The sequence below is a fragment of the Garra rufa genome, chromosome 9 (assembly GCF_049309525.1).
Source record: "Garra rufa chromosome 9, GarRuf1.0, whole genome shotgun sequence".
Taxonomy (NCBI): domain Eukaryota; kingdom Metazoa; phylum Chordata; class Actinopteri; order Cypriniformes; family Cyprinidae; genus Garra; species Garra rufa.
The window spans coordinates 20,345,563-20,364,625 of NC_133369.1; the positions used below are offsets into that span (position 1 = coordinate 20,345,563).

At 35.8% G+C, this 19,063-nt stretch overlaps 3 protein-coding genes across 3 annotated transcripts in view; 2 read left to right on the forward strand and 1 right to left on the reverse strand.

Annotated features, from left to right (window-relative positions):
• The first annotated feature begins 6 nt into the window (after positions 1–6).
• Positions 7–4,733, forward strand: ccn4b (cellular communication network factor 4b). The gene is made up of 5 exons (XM_073847234.1): positions 7–133; positions 1,228–1,504; positions 2,008–2,265; positions 2,369–2,562; positions 3,825–4,733. The coding sequence occupies exons 1-5, from the start codon at positions 86–88 to the stop codon at positions 4,122–4,124; spliced, it is 1,077 nt and encodes a 358-aa protein (XP_073703335.1). The 5' UTR covers positions 7–85; the 3' UTR covers positions 4,125–4,733.
• A 15-nt stretch (positions 4,734–4,748) lies between these two features.
• Positions 4,749–10,314, reverse strand: ndrg1b (N-myc downstream regulated 1b). Its single transcript, XM_073847233.1, has 14 exons — positions 10,177–10,314; positions 9,414–9,519; positions 8,837–8,957; positions 8,225–8,287; positions 8,044–8,104; positions 7,734–7,820; positions 7,549–7,605; positions 7,328–7,431; positions 7,099–7,161; positions 6,945–6,996; positions 6,191–6,238; positions 5,957–5,992; positions 5,793–5,844; positions 4,749–5,661 (listed from the first exon to the last, which is right to left on the reverse strand). Exons 1-14 carry the CDS (start codon positions 10,219–10,221, stop codon positions 5,471–5,473), a joined length of 1,086 nt encoding a protein of 361 aa, XP_073703334.1. The 5' UTR covers positions 10,222–10,314; the 3' UTR covers positions 4,749–5,470.
• Positions 10,315–13,594: 3,280 nt separating this feature from the next.
• The window catches only part of ptp4a3b (protein tyrosine phosphatase 4A3b), a 39,972-nt gene continuing 34,503 nt past the window's right edge, over positions 13,595–19,063 (forward strand). Inside the window, exon 1 of the mRNA XM_073846689.1 lies at positions 13,595–13,658. The gene's annotated coding sequence lies outside the window, so the exon portion shown is untranslated. The remainder of the gene's footprint in view (positions 13,659–19,063) is intronic.

The following is a 19,063-nucleotide window of genomic DNA, read 5'->3' on the forward strand; positions in this document are numbered from 1 at the left end:
TGGATGCCACGAGGGAACGCTTGTGGATTATACCTGTAGCAAATTACATTTCTTGTTTCAATGCATTTCTCTCAGGAAATTAGTAATGTGGAGACTCCTGTCGTGGATTCTTTTGACAGCCAGTTTGCACCAGGTGGGTTTTTATCATAGTCTGCTTTTGATTTATTCCAGTATTTGAGTTCAAAATTCACGCAACTGAAGTTTTTTTTTTTTCACGGTTAAAGACAGAAAGAATATTTTGTAAGCTGCACTTTAGCTCAGTTAATGTGAAGTTACTTATCAAAGCGCTATTCGTGGAAAGCGCAAAAACTGAATGCTCTTATGTCATGCCATACATGCATATTCATCACAACCCACAAATGCATGAAGAGAAACGTAAACAATTATGTTTTTAAAACTGAAAGTGGCTTTGATTTGTCATGATGAAAATAAAGCAAATAAATTACCTGTCTGTTGGTGCATCATGTGCCAGAAGTGATTGTGCCAGAAATTAGAACGATTTTAGAGTTTAGGTGGCGATCATTAGATACACAGATTTATATATTATGAATTTTGTCTTATTATAGGCTTATTTATATATTTTTTATTTTAATTTAGAGCATTTGGTTACATTCATCACAATAACAAAAGTGCTGTTATATCCTGAATATCAATTCTTAATTTATTACTATTAATACATTGTGCCTCGCTCAAAAATAACAAAACGAAAATAAAGGATCAAACTTTGCTTTCACAGACTGAAACTCCGGACTGGAACGAGATATACGAGTGGAGCGGTTCTATAGAGAGCCCATTCTCCTCTTCTGCAATCCGTTTAAATTCCGCTCCGGGGTTTCCATTTCAACTACCTTAGAGAGAAACCCGGTGATACCCTGAGAACCAAAACTAACTTTTGTTGGCGACACGATACCACAGGAAGTGTTTGACTTAAAAATCAAAATTTTGTTTGACAATAATAATTTCGCTCTGTTTGTATATCTATTCAAACTGACCATCAGTTGTGGAAAGCAGTAGCTTAATTCTGTGTGGTTACAGGGTGAAAGTTATTCTGTGCTGTCTTGTTGTTCATACAAGAAACTAATCTGAAGTATCCTCAGGAATGTAGTGCTTGGGAGCCTGTTTAAAGGTCCCAATTTCAATGTTCAATTTCAAAACAAACTCTCTGTTGCCCCAAAGTGGCTAAAGTTGGCATATCATCTTCATGTTTCTCTCTTCTCTCCCACACAGGCCAGTTCCCACAACTCCACCGACTCTCCTCTTATGACCACAGATTTGGACCCTTATAACCGAAATCGATACTGCAAATGGCCCTGTAAGTGCCCCAAGAGTGTCCCTGTTTGCCCACATGGGGTCAGCTTGTTGACAGATGGATGTGACTGTTGCAAGGCCTGTGCCAAGCAGGTGGGGGAGACCTGTAATGAGAGAGATACCTGCGACTATCATAAAGGACTTTACTGTGACTACAGCGCTGACAAGCCGAGGTACGAAAAAGGAGTGTGTGCATGTAAGTGACCTTTCGTATTTCTTTACAGTGGCATATGTGACCCTGGACCACAAAACCAGCCATAAGGGTCAATTTCTTGAAATCTAAAAGTTGAATAAATAAGTTTTCCTCTGATGATATTAGGATATGACAATATTTGTCCAAGATACAACTATTTGAAAATCTGGAATCTGAGGATGCAAAAAATTTAAATATTAAGAAAATCGCCTTTAAAGTTGTTCAAATGAAGTTCTTAGCAATACATATTACTAATCAAAAATTAAGTTTTGCTATATTCATGGTAGAAAATTTACAAAATATCTTCATGGAACATGATCTTGACTTAATTGGCATTTTAAAAAATCTATAATTTTGACCCATACAAAGTATTTTTAGCTATTGCTACAAATATACCCATGCTACTTAAGACTGGTTTTGTGGTCCAGGGTCACATATGAAGAAGCAAAACTGTCACAGAATGTTTTAGTTGTAAGAACAAATATCCAGACTTGTCTGTGTTTCAGATGTTATGGGAACCGGCTGTGAGTATAACGGTGTGATTTACCGTAACGGCCAAAGCTTCCAGCCCAATTGTAAGTACCGCTGTCTGTGTGTGAATGGGGCAATCGGATGTGTGTCTCTCTGCAACGAGTCCCTGCCGCCCCGGGTCTGGTGTCAGTCACCCAAGCGAGTGAAGATCCCAGGCCAGTGTTGTGAGAAATGGATCTGCGAAGAGACTCGTAAACCACGAAAAACCAACCCCAGACATGCTCCTGAGGAGGGTAAGCAATGCGTTGTTGTTTTGTGTGGTGATAAATGTCCATAGGTGGTCTATAGCATCTTCTGGTGAACTTACATCTACACCCTCTTTATGTCTTTTTCCAGCGTCCCTCAGCACTAATGATATTTGGCATAAAAATTGCATTACCCAGACTACCCCTTGGAGTCCCTGCTCAAAGACATGTGGGCGGGGCGTATCACAGCGCGTCTCTAATGACAATGCTGGCTGTGTGATGGAGAAAGAGTCTCGACTGTGTAACCTCCGACCCTGTGAGGTGGACATCACCAAGCACTTTAGAGTAAGAATCTATTCCTACTCTGATTTTATTGGCCACCCATCTCATTTCCTCATTTATGTTAATATTAGAGTATACAGTTAAGGTCAAAAGTTTACATACACCTTGTAGAATCTTATTTTACCAAAATAAGAGGGATCATACAAAATGCATGTTATTTTTTATTTAGTACTGACCTGAATAAGCTATTTTACATATAAGATGTTTACATATAGTCCACAAGAAAAACGTGTTGTGTTGTTACCTGAATAATCCACAGCTGTGTTTTTTTTTTGTTTAGTGACAGTTGTTTATGAGTCCCTTGTTTGTCCTGAACAATTAAACTGCACGCTGTTCTTCAGAAAAACCTTCAGGTCCCACAAATTCTTTGGTTTTTCAGCATTTTTGTGTATTTAAACCCTTTCCAACAATGACTACATGATTTTGAGATCCATATTTTCACACTGAGGGACAACTGAGGGACCCATATGCAGCTATTACAGAAGGTGCAAATGCTCACTGTTGCTCCAGAAGGAAACACAATGAATTAAGAGCCTGGGGGTGAAAACTTTTGAACAGAATGAAGTTTGCTTTGAACTTTGCATTTGCTTATTTTGCCTAAATATCATATTTGTTTTATTTAGTACTGCCCTTCAGAAGTTTCCCAGAAGACAAAATAAATTAAATTTACCCTGATCTTCAAATTCAAAAAGTTTTCACCCCCCAGCTCTTAATGCATTGCTTTTTTTTCTGAAGCGTAAGTGAGTGTTTGAGCCTTCTGTAATAGTTAGTTGTCCTCAGTGTGAAAAGATGGATCTCAAAATCATACAGTCACTGTTGGAAAGGGTTCAAATACACAAAAATGCTGAAAATGCACAAATTTGTGGGACCTGAAGGTTTTTTCTAATGAATAGCAGGCAGTCTAACTGTTCAGGACAAACAAGTAACTCATGAACAACTTTCAGCTGTAACAACTCAGTATTAAAAATCAAGTGTATGTAAACTTTTGAACGGGGTAATTTTTATAAAGTAAACTTTTATTTTCTCTTTTGGACTATATGTAAACATCTTTTATGTGAAATATCTTACTCAGGTCAGTAGCTACTAAATAAAAAATAACATGCATTTTGTATGATCCCTCTTATTTTGCACATTCTGCAAGGGGTATGTAAACTTTTGACTTCAACTGTATATGGATAGAATAAATAATATTTGGATGGATGGATTGATTTTCATATCATTTTTATGGATGAATGAATGTATTGATTGTCATATCTGTTCCTCAGCCGGGTAAGAAATGCCTGAACATCTACCGTGAACCAGAGTTTAAGAACTTCACCATCTCAGGCTGTGTCAGTAAAAAGGCGTATTGGCCAAAGTACTGTGGAGTCTGTACTGATGAGCGCTGCTGCATCCCATACAAGTCTAAAACCATCGAGGTGGAGTTTGTGTGTCCAAATGGATCCGTTTTTACTTGGAAATACATGTGGATCAATGCCTGCTTCTGCAACCTTTCATGCAGGAATCCAAACGATATATTTGCAGATCTGGAGCAATACTATGAGGCCAATGAGATTGTTAACTAACTAATTTACCAAGTGACAAATACAATCTCTTTTTATGGCATCACATCTGTAGTCTGTGCATCACACTTGACAGTTAACAGGGATGCTGTATAGCACAGGAAGTACTGTTGATGAGAAATACGGATTGATTTCGGATGATTTATGAATTAAGCACAGTTACTCATAGGATGGAGATGGCTTGTGAGGGGAACAACAATAGTTCAGACTGAAGGACTTTATGGTACAAGAAGATTGGATGAGGAATAAAAGATTAAGAGAAAATTAAGACTGTTACATTTAAGATGTTGACTTCCTGTTACAAATCTGTGAAGTCCAAAAACTGTTTTTATATTTTACAAATATATGTTTAAAAAATATTGCCTTTAACGATAAAAGGAATTCTCCTTAAAGGAATATGCGTCATCAGTTTTTAAAAAGATATGTTAGTTAAAATGGTGTTAAAAGACATGTTTGTATCTTTGTTATGTAACATATTCTGAAATACATATAAGAGAAGTGACAGTGATATCCTTGTTATTCACACTTTTATTTTGCAAAGTTGTTACTGTTCATATTTAATTCTGGAAATATGCAGGAAATGTATCTTTTTTAATAAAAGACATTTGCTTATTTTTTTTTTAGCTTTTGCTTGTTTTTATTTAATTCTGTTGTGTATTTATTACAGGCATCATTTCTGTAATGGTATAGTTTGTAACTGTGGTATGATAGACATTATACAGCAGTGAAACTAACTGAATATACTTAATTTTAGAATGTTTCTAAGTTTATAACAACATTCATATCCTCCTTAATGTAAGACGGTACTGTAAGAAGCACAACCACATCAAATTCTGTAACAGACTAAGAAATACTTTCAGATGTAAATTTTAAACTACTGTTATAAATGACAAGTACAGAAATTATATATAATACGTAATGTATAAAAAAATCCCCCAAACATTCAGCCATATCAGCAAACTTCTCCAACACAATCACACACATACACACTCCCCATTTTAAGATACAATATATATATATTATACATTCTCACACAGCCAAGCTGTAAGCATCATAGAACCTTCTCAACATATTTATATTATAATTACAAAATATTACATAGTGTACATTGTATATAATAAAACGATCATTTAAACCACTGGTTTAGCTATTTTAAACTAGTGCCAAGTCCTAAATCTGGGCAATATTTATTTTCTGTGAGGGCCATCTCTAATCGAATATTTCTTGTGATAAATATCAAATATCAGCATCAGCTTTCAGGTTCAAATTCCGTAATTTCAGGTCCATTTTTTAGACCGCCTGCTGAGTTCCACTCTAATTTGCACGGTGGTGTTATTTTCATGAGGCGTTCAGCAGGACAGCTCGACGGAATGTGTGGGGACTGAGGAACTGTGCTCTGCGGCCGAAGTGCTCTCCATCGAGACATCAGTGTGGGAACGTCCGCGCTGCTCATCCGTGTTTGTACCGCTGCGGTTACGGTTGAGGGATGAGTTACTGGCCGTACGAGACCGAGCAAGACGGGTCATACTGGCAGAGGGCACTGTGGAGCAGAAAAAGTAAGTGATAGGAGAGTGTATGATCACGTTTTTCTCTCATGTACAATGACTATTATTTACTATTTACTATTACTAATAGTTCAGTATTGCTGTATTATCAAAATAACGTGCTTACTGTAGCCCATGCCCTGGATAAAATACTTGAAAGCTTCTATGAGTTTGCCAGGCTGTGAGAAAACATTAACAAATATTGTAAATTCACTCATAATGACTGTATAATATCAAATATGATCTAGATTAAGAATGCAGATTTTAATGTGTAACATGAATATTATATACCTGATCAACCTGAGGAAGGCCACCACAGTCAGCCATCTAGAAAATATAGTTTAAATATATAATTTAAAAACTAAGGATGCACAAAATATCTGTACCATATCAGTTATATTATTTTATTCATACTAGATATTCGTTAAATCAGATAACAGTGAAATGTCAGGATATAAAATGAGCTGTATTAGTAAATTAAATATGTTTAATTGCCAGAATGCAAGGAATGGTAAGGTCGCTGACCTTGAGAAATGTGGTTGTTGTTGGGTTCATTCTAGAGTTGCTGTCAACCTGTAAGGGAAAATATTCATATTTATTGTATTATAGAATAAACAATGCCACTGAACCAAATTTTGCAGATTATTGCCCCTGAAAATGGTCGATTATTGTCATGTTTTGGACGGTACTAATCGGTCAGACCGGGAAAAACATTTGCAGTACTAAAGACTGCCAAATGTTATAACAAATAAAAGAGATGAGTGCAAAAAAGGAACAAAAGACATTTATGGTTGGCCAAACTCAACCAGGATTTGCAGGGCAAAACATCTTGACAACATTGGTAATTGTTCTTATCAATTCCAATCAGGTAGGTGAAATATTAGGCTAATATCTTTAATAATGCTAACGTATCTTTACCACCCATTAACTTTAGTTTGTCAAAATATTGCACCATTTCCTGTTTACTAAGTCCTTCTCTATATGATTTAGCTGCTTCCACATGTTTTTTACACGGTTTAGACAGCATAAATTAGCAGAACAACGTATTCAGTAGTATATTAATCCCTGCAATCCAGGGTTGTTTACATCCAAGTATCTCCAATATAGCCACGCATCTAGGGAAATCTGACAAATCTGACCCTCTATCGATTTGCACACTGCTTTAGTTATTATTTAGAGTATATAGTAAATAATGTGGGATTTATTGGAACCAGTCGCCCTTGAGAAACATGATATTTCTATAACATATTTAAAACAGTAAAGAAATAGCAGTTCTCACCACTGCATCCACAGCTGGAGCATTATCACCCACTATCAACAAAGCTGGACACCTGTCATGATGACAAACCATTTAGTGAGTAAAGCACAGTTTTATGGTTTAAGGCACTAGTAGTCAAAATCTCATATGTTTGCTGTCATCGGGTGGAACTTACTGGAGGGTTCGTGCATTTGTGATTCCTCCTTGTACTGGTCTCTCGATCTCCAGATTCCGTCGGCTAAGAAATGATGGAAAGATGAGGCTTTCAGTAACTTATTGGTTGAATTACAACTGTTTTCTCTGCTGCTTAGCAGTATATATGGAAGCTATAGGTCCTATAAGTCAATTTAAAGAGTGAAACTTAGGAACTGAGCAATTGCAGACACAGAGTGGATTGGTTATACCTTTTGTAAGACTTGACAAATTGGTGCAGGTTGGACTGGTTGATGTTGTTTGTAATGAGATGACGGAAGGTTGCGATCAGTTCGTGATTGTTCTGTATCTCCTCCTACAACATTAGTAAATGTTAGATTTACCTGATGTAACGGTTGTTTGAAAATTAAATGAAAATTGATTTGCAGGCTATGTCATTTCAAGAAACTGAAATATTTGCCTCAATTCTCACCTTTCCAAACAGGTGTGAAATGACTGTGTCAGGGAGAGTGTGAGTCCAGCTTGTAATCTGTCGAGAATGTAATGCTTTAGTTAGGATTTGTGCAATGGTATGTCTTTAAACAATTAGTTTAATAATGCAATCCTTTCAAATCTCATAAGAATGCAAATCTAGCAGAAAGAAATCAGTTTTTATACCTTATGTGCTGCCCAGTCCATGAAACCCCCTGCCTGCACGCTCAAATTAATCAGAACAAGACCTTCAACCATGTCTGGATGTTTAAGCTTTGAGAGATACATACAAAAAAATTAAAATGTTATTATTTAATATACAATATTGGAATGTGTTTTCTGCTAAGAAAACATTCCTGTGTATTAACAAGCAAGCTGCTGATAATAATGAGCAGGATTACCGTTCAAATTGCTTTAGTGAGAGTTGCAGAACTTTAATCCATGCTATGTAAAGCCATTCAAAATGCAACTGAGAGGAAAATTTAATAAAACTCACAGCAAAGCGGGTAAGGATGTTGGCTCCGGCTCCAACCGCCAGTCCAATCACACTTTTTAGACTATGAGGGAAAAAGAACAAGCATTCAGGTAGGTTTTTATTAAGATTACTCGTAAGATTATAATACAAGCCTCAAAAATAAGAGTTAAACTGGTACTAATTTTAAGCATTCAAGACTTACCCAAAATGCTTGAGGACCACAGGGAGGGTTTCCGAGAGTTGATCCATGGAAGGATAGGTATACCTACAAAAATAACAGACAGTGCTTTATTTGTTTGCTTCACACATGTGGAACAATATGGAGGTCAAACACTATGACGTTCAAATCAGACAGCACTGGTTAATTAGGTTTGGCTGATAGCTTTCCAGGCATTTGCAAGTCATAATCTGTCTGGGTGCTGTTCTGGAAGGTTGGATTATGGGCAATGGATGTTTGTTACATTGTTGTAGTAGCAGATGGCAGATCATAAACATGCTTTGCTCCCCTCAGACCCTGCAAGTGACACGCTGACCTACATTCTGCCAACCTGGTTCCATAGGGTGCTGATTAAAGCTGTCTGCATTATATTTCCTAGAGCCAATCCGCTCAGATTGAGCAGATTTTAAACGGATTTCCTGTTTTAGAGGCTGGGGAAGTTAAATTAAATCAGTTTTTGTTGACAGAATGAATAAGAGTGATTATTCATTTTTACATTTCGAGACATAAATCTTAAGGTTTTGATTAATCGTACGCCTTCAGATGCTCTGAAACATCTGGAATCGTAATCTGGTGGCATAATGACCCCTCACTTACTCCGTGGAGAGCGTGCTGGCACCCTCCTGCTGTCCTGGGGCGTCAACATGGCACACAGCAAAGTGTTGCATGATCTCCTGCATGTCTTTGTGATTAAAGACAGACTCAAAACAGCTCGTGTCTGCAGATAAAAGAACAAAGCTGTGTTACTAAGATATTCATACACAAATTACTCAGTCCATTAAGACAAAATACAAATGAGATGTTAGATATAAAGGACTAGTTTTAAAGGAACGAATGTGGTGAATGTGTCTTTCTTTTTGTTTAGTTTTTTTGCACACAAAAGTATTCTTGTAGCTTCATAACATTACAGTTTGGTCCACTGATGTCTGACTCTTTTAAAAATCTCCTTACTACATTTCTGGGCTTTTGCATTTCATCAGAAATATCTTAATTTGTGTTCTGAAGACTTACGGATTTGGAACGACATGAGGGTGAGTAATTAATGACAAAATTTTCATGTTTGGGTTAACTATCCCTTTAAGAGCAGTGCAACTTGCTTCTGTATTGAACATCTTTTGGAAAAGTCTTACAAACATTGAAGAAATAAATAAGAAGGTATAAAGGAGATTCTTACGGTTCAGCCCGATGTCATGAAAGGTCAGGATGGTAGGACGGTTGCCCTTAGGAACACCCTTCACGGTGCAGTGCACCGTACCAAAAGCAGTCTCCACATCATCCTCCTAAAAGACCAAAGTTATGGTTAGGTGTTGTTTTCTTCTCAATTAACTTCATCTCATTTATTCTTAATGGTTGCAGTAAGAACATACACTCTTAAAAATAAAGATGCTTCCTGATGCCATAGAAGAACTTTTTTGTCTAAATGGTTCCTTTAACATCTGAAGAACCTTTCTGTTTCACAAAAGGCTCTTTGTGGTAAAAGAAGGTTCTTCAGATTATAAAAGGTAAGAAATAAATGTTTTTTCAAAGAACCTTTGACTGAATGGTTCTTTGTGGAACCAAAAATGGTTCTTCTATGGCATCGCTTGAAGAACCTTTTTCAAGCACCGTTTGGGCTGATTACTATGATTTAGATGAACATATTTGTTGTAACATTTCCCTCAGTTCAGCCAAAAAGTCTTTTTATGTTGCACACCACCTTTTAGTTACAAATAGCCTGCTTATTGCTGACAAAAACACCAAAGCATCTTGACCAGACATAGTAACTCTGCTAGACAGTAAACAACACAAATCCCTTCAACAGACCACAAACATCAACATCAGAACTCCCTTAAAAGAAACACGTAAAGCTCAAATAAAACTCTTCCAATCATAAACCTATCCTTTTGTATCCACTGTACTAACAGAGCATATACAACAAAAGTCATACTGGAACTCACAGTGATGTCAAGCTCAAAGACGCAGTCAGAGTCCTCCAGTACCATGGTTATGGTTGGCGTTAAAATTGTGTGTATTTGAGAAGAGAAGATCCTGGTTTGCTGCTTCCTTCAGCTCTGAGTTGCACAGAATGCACTGAGCTCTGGGTTTTATACCCCCTTGTTTACAGTGTGGAGTAAACACGCAATTCCCAGCATGCCTTGCATAGTGGCCAGAAGGAGCCTAATTCTTAAAGGATGGAGAGAGATATACAAATTGGATCTGAAAGTTAAGCTGGAGACTGGCATCAACGAACATGACCCACCTCGGGGGAGTTCCCATAGTGTGTAAACATTTTATGAATGAAACACATTGCATCTTAAAAGTCGCAATGCGCACTTTAAATAAATTATGCCATGTTTCAATGTAATGAACTGCATATAGATATTTTACCCTGACATGAAAATTGGTTCAAATGGAACATAAAAGATATTTTGAATGTCCACTTTCATTCTATAAAAAAAGGACTTTTTCTTTATTAATAAAGAAATGTGAATGTTTATGACTCCAGAAAGCACAAACATCAAAAGATCAGAGCACACATCAGGCACGTAGCACTGTGTGTAGTCATGCACTTAAGAGCCTTGACCTCACAGTGATTGATCTGAAGTACTCTGTTTACAGTGTCCATCATCATCAGAGTAAGAGCGTTAAGCTCATTTAGCACAGGGACAATGTGCTACACGTTCGTGCAGGCGTAAGGCGGTTCAGGGCAGATGGCATTCTGTGGTCAAGACGTCATTACTGCTGAGAACCCCTACGGGTGTCCCTCCGGAGTGCACGACAGTGGCCTGGAAAGCAGTACTGAAATCTTCTTGAAGGATCAACGTGACAGAGCAAGCTGTTTGTTCAGTCCTCAGAACTGATGGCTACTGTATGATTCAGCATATGTGTACCTACAAAAAAGTTTAGGATTTTTACATTTTTAATACTTTCTTTAAGCAAGGATGCATTAAAACCTAATCAAAAGTGACAGTAAAGACATTATCATTGTTGGAAAAAATATTATTTGTGACCCTGGACCACAGTTGTAAGTCTCACGGGTATATTTGTAGCAATAGCCAACAATACATAGTATGGGTCAAAATGAATTATATTTTCCTTTTAAAACCCTCAGATTCCAGATTTTTAAGTTTTATAGTTGTATCTCGGCCAAATGTTGTCCTATCCTAACAAACCATACACCAATGGAAAGCTTTTTTGAATGTATAAATCTCATTTTTGAAAAATTGATTCTTGTGACTGGTTTTGTGGTCCAGGGTCACATTATTTCAAATAAATGCTGTGATTTTCAACTTTCTATTTATCAAAGAATTGTGGGAAAATACAACAGCTTCCACAATTTTTTTTAACATTGACAATAATAAAAAAAAGTCTCCTGAGCAGCAAATGATTTCTCAGTGATCATGTGTACCTGAGTAATGAATAAAATAGAAAACATTATTTTACATTTTAATAATGTTCCACAATGTTACAGTTTTACTGTATTTTTTTTTTTAATCAAATGCAGTACTGGTGAGCATTAAAAATATTTTAAAATCTTACAGACCCCAAACTTTTTCAATGCTAGTCTGTGTGTTAAAACAAAGGTATAATTTTACTGACAGTCTTTTTGTTAACTGCTGTTATGCATTTATTTTAAGAAGGTGATGCTGATATTTGCTGTGTGGTCTTAGTGCTACTGCTACTAGAGACAGGTAATGTATGCTAGTGAAGGGTTAATGTGAGCTGTGTGTGATCCTCATCAATGAGGTGGCAAAGTTTCAGGTCATCTGCCATGAGACCGCTATTTCAGTTCTGTAAAACCCAAATGTCTGTCATAGCTTGTGATTGTTACACAGACTCACCAGATTTAAAATTAAATTTGTCATAAACCAAAACCATTTATTACAAAATAAAATCCTTAATGTAATTGCACTTTATTTATGTATGCAAATCCACCTCATTCTTCAACGCGGAAGTAAATTAAGTTTATGGTGAGATTTCCGATTAATAAGAATACCAGCATGCAGTAAACAGTAAAACTGTTTGCACTACAAACAAATTTGTTCATAATTAAGATAGTACATAAAATAATATGTTAACACACCAATTTGCAATATCAAGCAGCAGCAAAACGAGCTGTTTGTACAGTTAAAAATAGCTGGACGTGGATGAGACCTGAAGCCAGATTTAAAACATTTACAAATGGCCGCGCCCACTCTTACGGGAAAAACAAGGTGGATACAATAAAGAAAGAAAATAAATATTTTAACAGTAATAATAGCCAACCTAATTTTTAAATGTACACATTTTAAATAACATACATAAAAAAAACTTGTCAGTTACTATGTTCAGTGTGCCATAATAGCTAATATCCATATCCATCACGCTTAACGATTAATGCCTAATGCCTTCTGCATAAAGCTTTTTCAACAATCACATCAACAGTGAAACAACAGTTCCTAGCTCTATTTGATGAACAGTTGTTTTATGATAATGTACCACCGTTATGTAATTATTTGCTAATGGCTGTTTTAATAAAGCATTTAGAATTCTGATGAGCCAGTGTAAGTAATAAAATGTTTTTTGAGAGTTATTCAAAAATGATCAATTATTATTTAACTCAAACAATAGTAGCTTACTGTTTCCTCCAGAGGTCACAACTGACGTGTACTATCCATCTGTTGCTGGACATATGTGAGCCTTATCTTTTATTAGGCACTGACCTGCATAAATTCCAAACCAGACAGAGTACTTAACCTATAAAGGGCGATGTAAAAAATAAATCTAACGACCTCGTTACAGACATTTAAAAATGATGAATATGACACCACACTAAAGAAGTTATATTTAATTTAAAGTTAATTATTAAATAATACAATTATTATTTTGCAGTACACCTGATATTATTATTTTGTGTATTTTAATGAAATATAATGTCTTTTCTTTAATTTGAATATGTCATATGCGAAAATATATGTAGATAACACGGTTAAAGTAAGCTACATTTTACGTGAATAGATAAATGAAATAATTCCAAATGACCCAGTGACACATTTTCATCATTGCACGCTAGATGGCGCAATATTAGTAGTATTTGATAATTGACTAATTAGCTTGGTATGAGATACGAGCCTAAATGTATTGTTGTGAATATGAATATATTTAAATACTACATCTTAACTAAATACAATCTATGTAGCTCAGTGATTGTAACTTTAAAAACTAGCATGAAATATTAAATTCTATTAACTCACTTCTCTTCACATTGTCAGTTTCACTCACATAAATGTTAAAAAAACAATTAGTTCAAAACAGTAATGTCATTTTCCCTCTCGGTTGCTCTGGGTGACGCTACGTCTCCATGGTTGCAGCAAGGGAATCTCCGCGCTTGCGTGCGTACACGCACCTATACACACACACGGACACGCGCTGAATCACATGGAGCGAGTCTGACAAATCTGTGAGTATGAAAAATCAGTATGAAAATCGCTAGAAAGTCGTCTGCGAAAATAAAACTATGTGTTTAACCGCTTTGTGAAATCGTGTGTGCTCTGGTAATCCGCGCGACTTGTATTTTTAAAGGCGGGGAACGCGCGCTGAGCGAATATTTGTTTAGTTTTGTAGCTGTTATAGTCAATAACTTCTCACCTGTATTTAACATGTCATCTATATATGTCAACGTACGACATATGATATTGTGAATGTGGTTTTTATGCAGTGTGGAAAGTTCATTTGTCAAGGAAAGTGGTCGTCTGCTACCGGCGTTTTCAGAACAAAAGCGTTGAGGGGCTGTTAGCGTTAGCGCGCTGCTAACGGTGTGTGTGGAGGTATTTCTACCACACAACACCGAGTATATTAAGCCTTTGTGTTCATATTTAGTTTAATAATTAAGCAGCACATGTATAGTAAATGTATCTGTATTGTTCTATGCTAGAAACTCAACTCGCTTTGTGTACAGAATGGGGCACAGCTGGACGCATATCAGCATCCATCCATCCATCGCATAACGATGATGAAAGTAACAGTTAAAAGAATACCTCTATAACTTTGAATGTGCATGAAAATGACTTGATAAAGTGAACGTGTTGATTTTGGTTTCGACTCAGTAGCGTACAATAAAAGCAACAAGTTGTGATCAGGCTCGGTTTGTGCATGTGTGTGGTCTCTTTGTCTATCTCAAGTCTTTAAACCTTAACTAATGATGCAGCTATTATTTGCACAAAAACGGTTATGTTCATGTCAGTCGAGTTCTGCTTAAATTGCGATTTGCGTTCTCAGGAAGAGATGTTCTCAGATTAAAGAGCTCTCTTGTGCCAAGTTATCTATCTCGAGTTCATGTTTCAGTTATTCTTCACAGCTGTAGTTGACTGTGTTTCAGATAGATGCTGGTAGAAAGGGAACACAAAGCTGAGATGTGACCTGTGTGGACTGTTGGCTCAAGTATTCCAGCTTTCTATTGTTTTGTTGGCTTTGGCACAGAAGGAGTATTTGGGCTGCTTTTGTCTTTTGGTTAGTCTATGACTTGAAGTTAAGCTGCTGTAAATTCCTGAACAAGCATATACAGGATGCGTACATTTACACAAGACATTTGAGTGCATCAGTTGACATGCTTTCAGTGTTTAAAATGTTTGATGTGTAGTTGGGTTGTTGACGTGTTGTGTCATGCCAAACTCCATCTAAAACATTTATTACTGCAATTATATGCAGTATTTAGGATTTCATGTTAATTGAGATTATTTGATACTTGCTATGTACACTACCAGTCAAAAGTTTTTAAACAGTGAGATTTTAAATGTTTTTTAACAAAGTCTTTTCTGCTTACCAAGCCTGCATTTATTTAATCCAAAGTACAGCAAAAACTGTAAAAATTTGAAATATTTTTACTATTAAAGCATCGTAACTCAAGTCACATGATCCTTTTTGAGTGCTAGTGTAGTTGTACCTTTTTGCAATTGTATATGTCACATCGCCAAACTATTTAAAGGGATGGTTCGCTCCAAAATGTTCTTTCCCTGTGTTGTTCCAAACCTGCATTCCTGATTTACTTCTGCAGAACACATAAGGAGATATTTTGAAGAACAGCTTTAGTGACCAATTGACTTCCATTGTATAGACAAAAACACTTAGAAGTGTCTTAATGTCTTCTTTACTATTTCACAGAAGAAACAACGTCATACAGGTTTGGAGCAGCTTGTGGGTGTGTTAGTAATGACAGAATTAAATTTGGTTTGGGTGAACTGTCTCTTTAAAATGAGCTATAGTGAAGATGTAAAATGGTGATTTAACTGCATTTTCTCTTGAAACATTTGTGTTTTGACCTAAAATTTTGTTGTTAGATTCATTTAACATATGTATTAACATTTTAAGGAATGATAGTAAACTGCAAAAAAAAAAAAAAGTTTTCAGATTTTTTGTGTTTTTTTTTAAAGAAGTCTCTTCTGGTCACCAAGCCTGTTTATTTGATCCAAATTACAGCAAAAACTGTAACATTTTGAAATATTTTTACCATTTAAAATAACCATTTTCTATTTGAATATATTTTAAAATGTAATTTATTCCTGTGATTTCAAAGCTACATTTTTAGCAACATTACTCTAGTCACATGATCCTTCAGAAATCATTGTAATATTCTGATTTGCTGCTAGAAAACATGTTGTTGTTATTATGTTGAAAACAGCTGAGTAGAATTTTTCAGGTTTCTTTGATTAATAGAAAGTTCAGAAGAACAGCATATATTTGAAATAGAATTCTTTTGTAACATCAAATATCTTTTTCATCACTTTTGATTTATTTTAAGTGTCCTTGATAAATAAAAGTATACATTTCTAGAATTTCTTTAAAAAAATAAATACTGACTCCAAGCTTTTGTATGGTATAGCGTGCAGTGCTACAAAAGCTTTTTATTTCAGATAAATGCTGATCTTTGGATCTTTCTATTCATCAAAGAATCCTGTTTTAAATATTGATAATAGTAAAAAAAAATGTTTCTTGAACAGCCAATCATATTGGAATGATTTCTGAAGGATCATGTGACACTGAAGACTGGAGTAATAATGCTGAAAGTTTTGCTTTGATAACATAATAATATAAAAAATATAATAATATATTCAAATAGAAGGCAGTTATTTAAATACTAAAAATATTTCACAATGTTACTGCTTTTGCTGTATTTTGGATCAAATAAATGCAGGCTTGGTAAACAAAAGATACTTCTATAAAAACATTAAAAATCTTACTGTTCAAAAACTTTTGACTGGTAGTGTATTTTCATCTTGTTTTCTGGGACAAATAGTAAAACATTCTTAAATCAAGATGGATTTACATAGAACTCAAAATGACTTAAAATATTAAGTCTTGTTTTCTGAAGAAAAAAAAAACATTAAAATTAAGTTGATGCTTAAAACAAGAAGGAAAAACCTGTCAATGTTAACTTAACTCAGTTAGTACCCCATTGGCAGATCATCTTTTCTTATGTTAATCATAAACTTGCTTCATTCTGATTACATTTTCAGAAAACAAGTAATTTTCCTTCTCAATTAAAATGTATCTTGATTTTAAATAATTTTTTTGTAATGGGAAACAAGACAAATACTAAGTAAGAAAACAACAACATTTTTGCAGTGTACAAACACTACACACTGTAATCATTAAAACTGCCGTGCAAACAGCATCTCTATACTTGTATGGGAAAGATAGTCCTGATAAAGATGCTCTTGTCACTTCTAGTGAAGTGAGAAATTTGCAGAAAAGGTCAACTACTGTGTCTGGTATTTGAGTGCAGGTGTTACCTAAATGCTGTCTTTGAGTCTAGTAGTTTTACTGTCAAACAACCTTGTGGTATGATCCTTTGAAATTGTAAGTGAGCCTGTCACTCCTGCAGAGTTCATTTGTTTTGCTGCCTTTGCTTCTAGCTGTTCATCTAAGCAAACAAACATTGCGTCATCTTTGCAACCAGTGCAGTGGAAACGTCCTGTAGGTGCAGGCCAGGAGGGTAAGCCCACCTCTAATCAGTCAGGCAGGAAGAGTTTAGGCTGGGATGGGTTTCCTCCTACCTGCCGTGCACTTCACGCTGCAGGTCACCAACCCGCCCTGCTGTTAGTAATGGAATGTTGGAAGAGTTTCTCTTGGCTCTGTGCGCTGAAGTTTAACCGATGACGTAAACTGTCACCATGGGGCAAGGGGTGGCTTCCTCCACGGCAAGTGAGTTACTCCCCTTTTATTAGGAAAAAGTGAGCGAAGCTGGAAGCTCTGTAAGAAAGGGATAGATTATAAAGGGGCGGGGGTGTTAATGTTTTCTTTGATTTCGCTTTTCTCTCTGTTTGTGTTTCCCATTATTTTAGCACCACCTCAGCCTCCCTGTCTGTTTTCCATTTCAGCACAGATGCTACAGTTTGTGTGTTTTTTTTCTATTAGAGGGTTACTTCTGTTATTCAACCCGAGACGCAGTGGGTCTAATCAAAGCGAGCTCCTTCATTCGAGGAAAGTCGGCCCCTAAGGGTATGTGACATTTACCCGGCATGCATTTACCGAAGCCTGCTGCTGGGAATTCCTCGCTGCGAACAAAGTCGCACGGGGCCGGAGTCTTAGAAACCTGTTACTCGCTGCTACATAATAGTAGTTGTTTCATAGAAAAAAATAAGCCGCAGGACTCTCCCACTGTAATTCTGCCTGTCAATCAAAATGGCTTCATCTGACTTTACCGGTGCCTGGCAGTTTCTGGCTGCCTGACAGCCACATAAAGAGGCGAAAGAGGGAAGAAAGTCGTGGAGGTTTCAGTGCCCTGTTGCCAAATAAAGGGTTATGCTGCGATTCCCAAAGGAACAGTTGTCCCCGTTCTCTTAAATTGGCATTTAAGGTCACTCTTTGGGTTCAGAAAGCACAATAAAGTCGTGTTTGGTGGTGTATACATATATACATAAGTGCATTATTGTAATCGGAACCTTTTACTATAGAGTGAATAAGAAATTTTTAGGCATCATATCACAATCACATTCTGTTTTGTTAAACTAAAATTTTCATATTTTTATGTCATTTTTTTTTCCAAGTAGTTTTCAGATATGTGTAACATCTGATTTAAAGGGGGCCTTAGATGTAGATCCATTTGAGCTCCTCATTTCAGACGTGCAACACTTATTAATGGGGAAAAAGGGATTATTTCAGAAAGAAGATATTAAAAAAGAAATATGAGAAGTAGGCCATACTGGCAACTTCATGGGAAACAAGTTTGACTGCTGTATCTTTTGTATTTTTTGCTACCAAGGTAGAGAGAACAGATGCCGGTTTTGGGCGTTTGGTTTGAATTTGGTAACAGTTTCCTTGTCTTTGGAGTATATATTTTATTGATACTCTGAGTTTAGAGATTTTTGTTTGTTTATTTGAAAAAAATTATTGCTTTTATTTAATTAGGATGCATTGAATTGATCAAAAGTTACAGTTAAAGGCATTTATAAAGTTACCAAATATTTCTGTTTCTAATAAACATTGTTCTTTTGAACTTTGTTCATAAAAGAATTCAGAAAAGTATTTAGCAGAAATGTTTCTTGCACCTAATAAGCATTTTTGAAATCACAGGAAACTTTTTAAAATATGCACTACCAGCCAAAGGTTTTTGAACAGTAAGATTTTTAATGGTTAATAATAAAGTGATATTGTGAAATATTTTACTATTTGAAATAACTGCTTTCTATTTGAATATTTTTTTAAATGTAATTTATTCCTGTGATCAAAGCTAAATGTTCAGCATCATTACTCTAGTCTTCAGTGTCGATCCTTCAGAAATCATTCTAATATGCTGATTTGCTGTTCAAGAAACATTTCTTTATGATTATTATTATTACCATTCAAACTGGTTGAGTAAATTTTGAT

Bases quoted from the DNA above. Each gene is read 5' to 3' on its own strand.
- ccn4b (XM_073847234.1), top strand. From the start codon at position 86: ATGTGGAGACTCCTGTCGTGGATTCTTTTGACAGCCAGTTTGCACCAG. The intron at 134-1,227 runs GTGGGTTTTTAT...TCTCCCACACAG, and splicing joins TGACAGCCAGTTTGCACCAG to GCCAGTTCCCACAACTCCAC. The intron at 1,505-2,007 runs GTAAGTGACCTT...TCTGTGTTTCAG, and splicing joins CGAAAAAGGAGTGTGTGCAT to ATGTTATGGGAACCGGCTGT.
- ndrg1b (XM_073847233.1), bottom strand. From the start codon at position 10,221: ATGGTACTGGAGGACTCTGACTGCGTCTTTGAGCTTGACATCACT. The intron at 9,520-10,176 runs GTGAGTTCCAGT...TTGGTCTTTTAG, and splicing joins TCTTTGAGCTTGACATCACT to GAGGATGATGTGGAGACTGC. The intron at 7,821-8,043 runs GTGAGTTTTATT...TATCTCTCAAAG, and splicing joins ACATCCTTACCCGCTTTGCT to CTTAAACATCCAGACATGGT.